At 44.1% G+C, this 9,375-nt stretch overlaps 1 protein-coding gene across 1 annotated transcript; it reads right to left on the bottom strand.

The window, feature by feature from the left end:
• Positions 1-280: 280 nt before the first annotated feature.
• On the bottom strand, positions 281-5,952 carry LOC116365364 (uncharacterized). The gene is made up of 6 exons (XM_031818015.1): positions 5,006-5,952; positions 4,691-4,727; positions 4,273-4,583; positions 839-3,860; positions 568-649; positions 281-403 (listed from the first exon to the last, which is right to left on the bottom strand). Exons 1-6 carry the CDS (start codon positions 5,074-5,076, stop codon positions 285-287), a joined length of 3,642 nt encoding a protein of 1,213 aa, XP_031673875.1. The 5' UTR covers positions 5,077-5,952; the 3' UTR covers positions 281-284.
• Positions 5,953-9,375: the final 3,423 nt, after the last annotated feature.

The following is a 9,375-nucleotide window of genomic DNA, read 5'->3' as shown; positions in this document are numbered from 1 at the left end:
TGACCTAGCAACCTTTCAGTTACTGGCCCAACGCTCTAACCACAAGGCTACCTGCTGCCCCAAGTCCTGCCAACTCAAAAACTGCACAATAAATGTATAACCAAGGGGGAACTAGTGCATTTCTCTGAGAAAAGCTGCTTCAGTTTTACTAATCTTCCAAAACACTTGAAATTCTTGTAAAATCATTGCCATTTATTTGATCAAATATACTTTGAAAGGGTAGACATGCAGAAATTCCTCTTATCTTGCTGTTACAAAAGTAGTTCCTCATGCAGCGTAACAGGTTACAGGTTCTTCTTGTTGAAGCGCCTGAATGGCTTCATCATTGCTGAAAAGACCCTGACAATCAAGGATCGTTTTTTGACAGGCTGAGATATGGAGGGAGAAACCTCTCCAACTGGAGCTAGAAACACAAGAGAAATGGATGGGGTAAGAGAGAGTGAGAGAGAGAGATGCAGTATAGTAACGTTGAAAAATAACAGTGCTATGAGTTTGGTAGGCATACCTATGTTTCTAACACACACCTAAACAAAACTACAAATTATAGCAGAGCTCTAAAGTCCTTACCTATGCAATGTCCATCAGTAGAGGGAATCTCAGTCTGTTCCTGGACTGAATGGCAGTCCTTTTTGTTTCCTCTCTTGGAACGCTAACAGAAGAAAGGTAAAGAAAATGGTACAGAGAATAAATAAATAAATGGAACACTTCTGAATCCAAGGCAACAATTTAGTGATTAATAAAACATATTTATCTCATGTATTTGTCTTATCATATCAATAACATAAATAACATCAGCACCTAACTGGAACCAAAAACAAATGCTAACTCCCTGCTATACCTTGAAGTTGATCCTGAGTTTGGTCATTGAAAAGCAAAGGAAGCTCCTTCTTGCTTTCTGCTCAGCCCCCCTCTCTGTCTCAGCCTGGTCTGATGGGTTTGTTGCAGCAGAAGCTGGTCTTGACGCCTCCTTGCATCCCTGTACCAGCTGCTGGGTCAAGGACTTTACCAGGACTCTGTCAAATGCAGGGTCCTGGGAGGAAATAGCTGCTTGCAGGGTGTTATAAGAGCCAAACTCCTCCATGAGGTTTTTATGTACACCTCTGAACACCCTTTGGATGTTCAGGTTCTGGGAATATGCCTGTGTCCTGGAGAATCTAGATGCAGCACAGAACTCAGACAGGACTTGTCTGATGAGTTGCTGAGATGTTTCTGTCAGATCTGCTACCTGTTGGGAGGGTCCATCTAGGGCTGAGGGTCTGATCTCCGATAGCAACCTTATCACCAGTATGGTGACAAAACAGATGCCATCATCTTTGCTGGAGTCCATCAAGTACTGCAGTGGGAATGCAGTGGCACTGCTGATGTCCGGGATGATTAAGAGCTCCCTCAGATGGCCAGAGCTGCTGGGGATACACTCCTCCTTCTCTTCAATGTCAATCCCATCTCCCTTTGGTACCAAAGAGGTTCCCTTGCTGGTGAAAGACGGAGTGGAGGATCGAAAAGAGGCTTTAGCACTCGGTGGTCGACTGCTGTCAGTCATTGGACTGTTACGATGCAGGGGTTCATCTGTGTGTGCCATCATCTTTGTCTTTAGGTCACTTGAAGAAATCTCTGGCATTTTAGAGACCCTGGTGTCGATGCAGGAGCTCCTGACGATGGGGCAGGTCAGATCAAAAGGCACTTTGTCAGGGATGGGAGTGCCAGGGAGGTTGATCTCAAACTCAAACTCTGACCTAGGACTCTTTGAAGAGCTGGACAAGGAACTACGACCATTTAAAGAAGTGGACAAAGATGAACAGGTTCTAGGGATGTCTTGGCAGACTTGTTCACTGTCATCCTCACTTTTCTCAACCTCCTTCAGCATAGTTCCTACCATATCATTGATCTGAAGGAGCTCCCTGGAATCCTTCATTCGCCCTAAGTTTGAGATTTCACTCTGGATAGCAACCAGGATTTCCCCAAGGGTCTCTTTGGAAGAAGCATTTTCTGTCCTTTCGGATCCGGGTGGCTTCAGCCCTGTGAAGAAATCCTTAAGTGTGTTCTTCATACTGACGCAGATGGTCTTAGCTGTTGACCAAAGCTTCTCCTCTGATATTTTAACACCCAATTCAGTATCATCCAGTTGGGAGCCCCCGTGGAAGCACTGCGAAACTCTCCCACTTCTTTCCAGTAGCACAGTGTCAGTGGACTCATTTTTCTGGAAAATAGTCGCCATTCCTTTGACAAAGGTTTCCACTAATCCAGAGGCTGTATTCTCAGAGGACATGGAGGACATGGATTCTGAAAGGACATGGATCTCTGATGGTGAGCTAGATGATAAGCCAGCCTGCAGACTTTTCTGAAGACCAGTATGGCTGATCTGTGTGATAAAGGAATGACTGGATCTCATCAGCACTTTACTCACTGCCTCTTCTGCCTGAGTCTGGAAGTCATTGCTAGAGAGCTTCTTAATGCTCTGAATCAGACTAGGAGAGGACTCTGTGATTCTGACACTCTCTTCCGAGCTCAGTTGAGAATATTGAGTACTCACGCTCAAGTCTTCATTGGGTGAGGGTGACTGGGAAATAGTATAGTCATCGAGCTTTGATAGGACACTATCAACAAACCAACAAGCCTCTAGGGACTCATCAGATGAACTGACAACGGCCAAGGATTTACTCTCCACTTTTGATAACTCTGACTTGTAGATGGAAAAAACACTGCTAAGAACTTCTTGAGTACAGGTATCCAGACTGGAGAGACAGAGAGCTGGTATTGGTTGGCTCTCACTGGGAACTCTACTAAGTTCGGTGCTGGGTAACTGGACCTCAACAGTTGAAACAGTTGCCTTTTCCAGGGTGTCTGAAGACTCCTGAAGAGAAGCATCCTTAGCCACACCTTCTTCTCGAGCGGATAGAGTTAAAAGGTCCCTCAGCTTTGCTCGTATACGGCCGTAGAGTGTGCGGGCTAGAGAGAAGGTTATCATCTGTGAAGATCCTGTTTTGTGGTCATTTACAGCAACTGGCCAATCAACTGCTTCACATGTGCCTTCAAATGATGCTATCGTCTCCATGCCTCCCACAAATGCCTTAACAATCACTGTGGCAGTGGAGGTTACAGGTGTCAGGGCTATGCAGCTGGTATTCAGGGGAGCTTCAGTAGGGCTAGGAGCAGCACTAGAAGGCCTAGAGGAAGGAGCCATGCCAGAAGAGCTGCTGACTTTCCTTGTAAGGATGGTGCTCACCGCCTTCAGGGCTTTAGACTGAAAGTCGGGGCTAGAGAGGGTCTGAATCTTTCTGGCCACCACACTGGTAGAGGATCCAGTCTCTTTGAGAAAGTGAGTGGTCCCTTCTTTCCCAGATGGACACTCAACATCAAGGTCACATTGAAGATTGGTCAGAAATGTAGACCCCAAGATTGTCATCTTCTTGGCCAGATCCAATAGGATGTTGAAGTCCTGTGCCATTTTGTCCATTGTGCCGACAATGGCATCCAGCACATCATCGGTCACAGAGTCCATGAGGGGCTCGATAAACCCTACCCACTCTGGCTCAGACGTTATGCTCTGTAGCTCGGCCAGGATCTGCACCGAGACTACCCGAATGACCTCCTTGCCTGCTGCTATGTCCTGACTGTCCATAGGGGGGCAACTCCCCGAGCTGGCCTGAATGGCCACTGAGAGGCCAGAGTTAAGCTGGTGTACTACCTCTCCCACGATAGCACAGCTCAAATCGGAGGAGCTGGAGGAGGTGGGGTTGGAGTGACCCTCAACCAGGGATATCAGGAGGCTCTCTTCCGTTACCCCAAAAAGAGCCTTTAGAGGCTCCTCCATGAGGGGAGCCTCTCTAGTTGCAGGCAAGCTCTGCAATGAGGTCTGGGACCTTGAAGATAAACACACAATCACCACTTATGCCATGCAAATGTGACCAACTGGTATCTAATCTGGTTCATTAGTGAGCCTGATAACCAAATTAGAGCACTGATGGTTTACTTCTCATACCACCGTAGTTCTAGAAGCCTAAAGCCAACTGACATGATTTTTTTGCCTGATTTTTATGTTTGTACGACATCAGAATATGATTAATTCTGAAAGGCATGTACCTGATCTATTTATTCATAGATGACTTAATGGCTTACCCAGTTAAAAATGACTTTCACCTGGACCCACCCACTCAGTGGCAACATTTCTGACCAGAACTTAAAACTACAAGGTGTGAATTCCAAGTTAATAATTTATGATAAGTATGGGTCAGGTCTTGCAATTATTAAGTTGAAATATTGCTGTGAACATACCTCTTAGGCGAACAGCATGGTGATGAGGTTCTGCGAGTGGATTTATGGCGGCACCCTGCACTGCCATTCCTCCTCCTCTCCTTAGTCCAGTAGTTCATCTCACTGGTCAGCAGCCTTTTCTCTCTCTCATCCAGACTGCCTAAGGAATCCTCAGACCCTGTCAGAGAGCACTGGGATTCTGGGGAGGTTGCCCCACTCCTCAGGTTCACCCCCATGATACGAGCTAGCGCTGGTAGGAGAATGCGGAGGGCTGTCTGGGTCACGACTTTAACAATCTTCAGACACAGCATGGAGAGCTGCTCGAATGTGAGCTATGGCCAACAAACAGAGTAATGTTTTTGTCAATCAAGCAATTCCATGACACCATTCCCTATATAGCGCACAACTTTTGACCAGAACCTTATGTGGAGAGACTTACGTTATTTTTCATGCCATGCTGAATCACTCTCCATTGGCTAGAGAAAAGAAAAGAAAGGAAACATATTTTACCTGCACACTGGTATTGAGTTAGTGGAGTCACTAGATAGCCATGTTAGGGAAAATAAAAGTGTATTTAATTAAGCTATTAGCAAGTACATGTGACATTTTGTTCTTGATTTACAGGAAGAGTTAGGGGTGTGGTTACAGTGATGTTAGGTGTAGTGTCTAAAATCCCATTTGTGGTTAGAAGGTGCACTATGACTATAAATTCAGAGTTGTTTTATGTGAGGTTGGAAAAAGACATGGGACTTGCTCATCAGTTAGACTCCTCAGGAAGGAGAGGAGGATTGGGGCACAGCATGTCTCAATCTTGAGAGAAGGCATAAGAGTCCTCTGAGCCTCCTTCTCCAGCTGCTCAATGATAGATCCCCTTTCCCGGAAACCACACCCGGGTGTCTGAGAAGACTCTGGGAAACCGCAAAGAGAAATCTAAAGTTGAATCTGAACTTGATCCCTAATTTCCTTCACCTTTAGTGATTTGATTCCACTGGACAGGTAAAAGCACATTTCTCTGCGGGCCTCCACTATATTGCTTTCACCTATATAGATACTATCTTCTCAGATCAGTGCTGATGAATTTGAACACAACCTGCACCCAACATGAAGTAATCTCGGACCTGCACCAATGCTGCTGTCCTCCTCCGCGGAAGTCTTCTTGGCACGGCCACTGGACTTACGTTTAGCCTACATGACAACAGATTATAGGTCTCATAGCAGATCTAAGGTCAGTGTAGCGTCTCCTCCTAATGCTTTAAGGCTAGGATTTAGTGATGTCTAAGTAGGCAGAACATGTGTAAAGGACAGCATATGTCTTACCTTGCCTCCTGTCCTGTTCTTGTTGGTCTCATGTGTCTCTGTTTCATCCTTCATATTCTCCACAACCTTATTTTGGTCATCCGGGGGATCCTCCCATTTCACGCTCTGGTGGATAAATGAGAGGTCAATATCAGTCCTAGGTTGTGACTTTGTGAAACAACTTATTCGCTCCTATTTTAAACAAAACGGCAATAGTGGTCAGATTTCAGTCCATGGATCAAACCAGTGAGACCTATTGCTTTGGTAGTGACCTACTATATTGTTAGTAATTTCTCCTCTAAACTCAAAATAGGCTAAATGAACCATACCTTGCTGTCATCTGACATGATGTGTAGCTTATTGTTGTAGGCTGTTTAGAGGAAATACTAATACCTCCTTTGAAAAAACATCAGTGAACCATCGGCAGACAACTGAAGTGAATTATGCCAAAGCATTGTTGAATACTCGATACCGATTGGCTCAAGCCAGGGCATTCTTCAAAGATGTCATACACACATGATGTCACAATTAGGCCTAAGTCTAATGTTTATATGAACTGTCAATGTCATTAGAAAACAGATCATAGCTTGTCAAAGTTCTGCCAAACGAAAATATTTGTAAGTGCACGTTTTTGCGTTTAATTTATGGTTTATCAAGCATCCTTATTCATCGCCATGCACAAAAACGTAACTCGCTGCCATCCATTAGCTATAATTCTGAGGTTGCAAAACTGCAAAACTAGGACATGCAATAAATTATAACCACTTGCACCTAGAATAATTTAAAATCAATTATGTTCTAGGGGGCTTGAACTATTTCAGCACTATGGAGCTGTCCGCTGCATAGTGCTGACACGTTTCTTGGCGTCAGGGGACCGTGCCATGGTGCTGAAATGTTTCGAGTCTGGACAGCACCTGAGACCACGGCATGGTGCTGAAATGGAGCAGGGCTCAGTTCTATCATGCGGATTTGTCTGCTAACCTATGTATAACGATACTATAATTACATTATTTTCATCCATCCGTCAACACAAATGGCATGTCAACGTTCCCCAAATAATAATGCAATGAAACCAAGCCGAGATGTATGGTTCTTCATCCAGAGGACGAAGCACCATTGTATCATCTAAAACCTTCAGAGAGATCCCTTAAAACTGTAGTATAAATTCTCCACATCTGTTCTGGTAGCTAGGTTAATTTAGCGAGACATGGACAAATCCAACACATAGCGTTTCTACTGAGTCCTGCTTAGAGGTGACTGCCTGTCATGTTGCTAGTTGTAATGACACTTTTAAAATAACGAAAGGTATTTGTAATTGCTCTGGGAGCTAATTATTGCAGAGCCCAGCTACACATCCTGCTCGCTGGGCTCATTATGGACAGCCAATGAGCAGTTCAGGTGAAAAAGTCAGCCAGATCTGATCTCTATAACATACATGATACTAGGATCCTGTAGCAACCTGCCGGCCTGCCCAATCCTCCATGGCACGAATGCTACACGCACAATATGTTATGCTAACATCCCACAACAATTCCCCAATTGGAATTACTTGCCTAAACTTCCAATCATACTTATTTTCTAATATCAACCATCGTTTCTGCACTTAAGGCAGACTTGCCATTAGAACAAGATGGAATTAGGACAACTGTAAAGCTCGTTAAACGTAGGCTAAAATTAACCTTACCTGGCTGTCGTCAGCCATTATGTGTAGCCCGTTAATTAAGGCTCTGCGCCTCTGATACTGCAGCTGTTCTGATAGGCTACTGAGCTCTTCTGTAACTGTTAAACTCGTCTAATCTAATCGTATCCCTCGAAACCCCGTCAGTGAACCGTCCTCAAACACAATGAACTGATGTCAATATGGACATTAACCTTCACATAAAGATATCAAATACATGACGTCAGATATGCCTAGAAGTATTGTTGACTTGATCAGAATACATATCATAGTGTCACAGTACATGCTGTTGACAGCCTACCCCGAAATCAAACAGGAACATGGATTTTGTGAAATCTGTTGTGAATGTTTAGGAATGTTTTTATAATTGTATAACTGCCTACATTTTACTGGACCCCATGAAGAGTAGCTGCTGCAGCTAAAGGGGATCCACAATAAATACAAATACAAACCCAATGCAACATGATAACACATGCATCAACTTGTTTTGACATATCACATGGGATATGACAGTTCCTGATTCTGAGATAATGTAAACCAACAGACCTTGAGAGGAGATAAAACATCATCTGTTGATCTATTTCACAGGTTTCTGGTGGTTTCTAAGCATTCTACATGTGTTGGGGAAGGAGGGTGGGATCTCTCCAGAGCATCTAATTACATCAATCATGTCTTGCCATGCATGTGATATGAGATAATGTTATGCACCACGTAAATATACATTGCCTAAGGCTGCAGTGCTATACTCCATGGAGACAGTGCTCAATGTTCATTTTACATGATGGATATATGCTACTCCATTTCATACAATCAATCATCAATCAATCAGTACAATTTATTTATAAAGCCCTTTTTACACCAGCAGATGTCACAAAATGCTTATTCCGACACCCAGCTTAAATCCTTAAATAGCATGCAATACAGATTTAGAAGCACGGTGGCTAGGAAAAACTCTCTAGAAAAACAGGAACCTAGGAAGAAACCTAGATAGGAACCAGGCTCTGAGGGGTGGCTAGTCCTCTTCTGGCTGTGCAGGTGGAGATTATAAAGTGTACATGGCCATTAAGGCCAGATCGTTCTTCAAGTACTGTAGTTCAAACATTCTTCATAGATGACCAGCAGTCAACAAAATAACGTGGTTATAGAGGGTGCAACAGGTCAGCACCTCCGGAGTAATTATCAGTTGGCTTTTCATAGCCGAACAGTCAGAGGTCGAGACAGCAGGTGTGGTAGAGAGAGAGAGAGAGAGAGAGAGAGAGGGAGAGAGAGAGAGAGAGAGGGAGAGAGAGAGAGAGAGAGAAAGAGAGAGGTGGGGGAGAGAGAGAGCGAAGATCGAAACAGCAGGTCCATGACAAGGTATCACGTCTGGAGAACACACATGCCTCTTCATGTGATACATGATGTTTGGCTGTGCTGTGCTAAGTGTTATCTGATGGGTTTGGTGATTGTTCTGTGTGAAGCCGTATTCTGCATTGCATCATGGAATGTGATGTGCAATCCCTGGGCCTATGGCTGTTGAAGCTACTCCACTGCACTGCTGCTCCACTGCACTGCCCTTGTCCCCCGATTGCTCAGTTTGGCCTGGCGGCCAGCTCTAGGAAGAGTCTTGGTGGTTCCAAACTTCTTCCGTTTAAGAATGATGGAGGCCACTGTGTCCTTGGGGACCTTCAATATTGCAGAAATGTTTTGGTACCCTTGCCCAGATCTGTGTCTTGACACAATCATGTCTCTGAGCTCTATGGACAATTCCTTCGACCTCATGGCTTGGTTTTTGCTCTGACATACACTGTCAACTTTTGGACCTTATATTTTCAACATATAGAAAACATCTAGCTGCAGATAGCTAATTCTCCTCTATGTGTTTTCCCCTTGCTGCTAATAAGCTCTTACCAATCAAACTAAATTAATAGACAACATCTGGTTATCTGACAGTCTATGCAGCAACTATTGTATTAGAGTCAAGCTGTGGTTATTTTATTTATTTTCCTAGACAAGTCAGTTCAGAACAAATTCTTATTTACAATGACAGCTTAGGAACAGTGGGTTAACTACCTTGTTCAGGAGCAGAACGTCATATTTTTACATTGTTAGCTCAGGGATCTGACCTAGCAACCTTTCAGTTACTGGCCCAACGCTCTAACCACAAGGCT

Source organism: Oncorhynchus kisutch, unplaced genomic scaffold (assembly GCF_002021735.2).
Source record: "Oncorhynchus kisutch isolate 150728-3 unplaced genomic scaffold, Okis_V2 scaffold1229, whole genome shotgun sequence".
In the NCBI taxonomy this organism is placed as follows: domain Eukaryota; kingdom Metazoa; phylum Chordata; class Actinopteri; order Salmoniformes; family Salmonidae; genus Oncorhynchus; species Oncorhynchus kisutch.
Note: the sequence above shows the minus strand (reverse complement) of the source record. Positions and strands in the feature narration are given on the sequence as shown.

What these genes read in the sequence shown, in the direction of transcription:
- LOC116365364 (XM_031818015.1), bottom strand. Translation starts at nt 5,076, where the DNA reads ATGCCTTCTCTCAAGATTGAGACATGCTGTGCCCCAATCCTCCTCTCC. An exon ending in CTGAGGAGTCTAACTGATGA is followed by an intron (nt 4,728 to 5,005) that starts GCAAGTCCCATG and finishes TCTTTTCTCTAG; the next exon opens with CCAATGGAGAGTGATTCAGC. An exon ending in AGCATGGCATGAAAAATAAC is followed by an intron (nt 4,584 to 4,690) that starts GTAAGTCTCTCC and finishes TGTTGGCCATAG; the next exon opens with CTCACATTCGAGCAGCTCTC.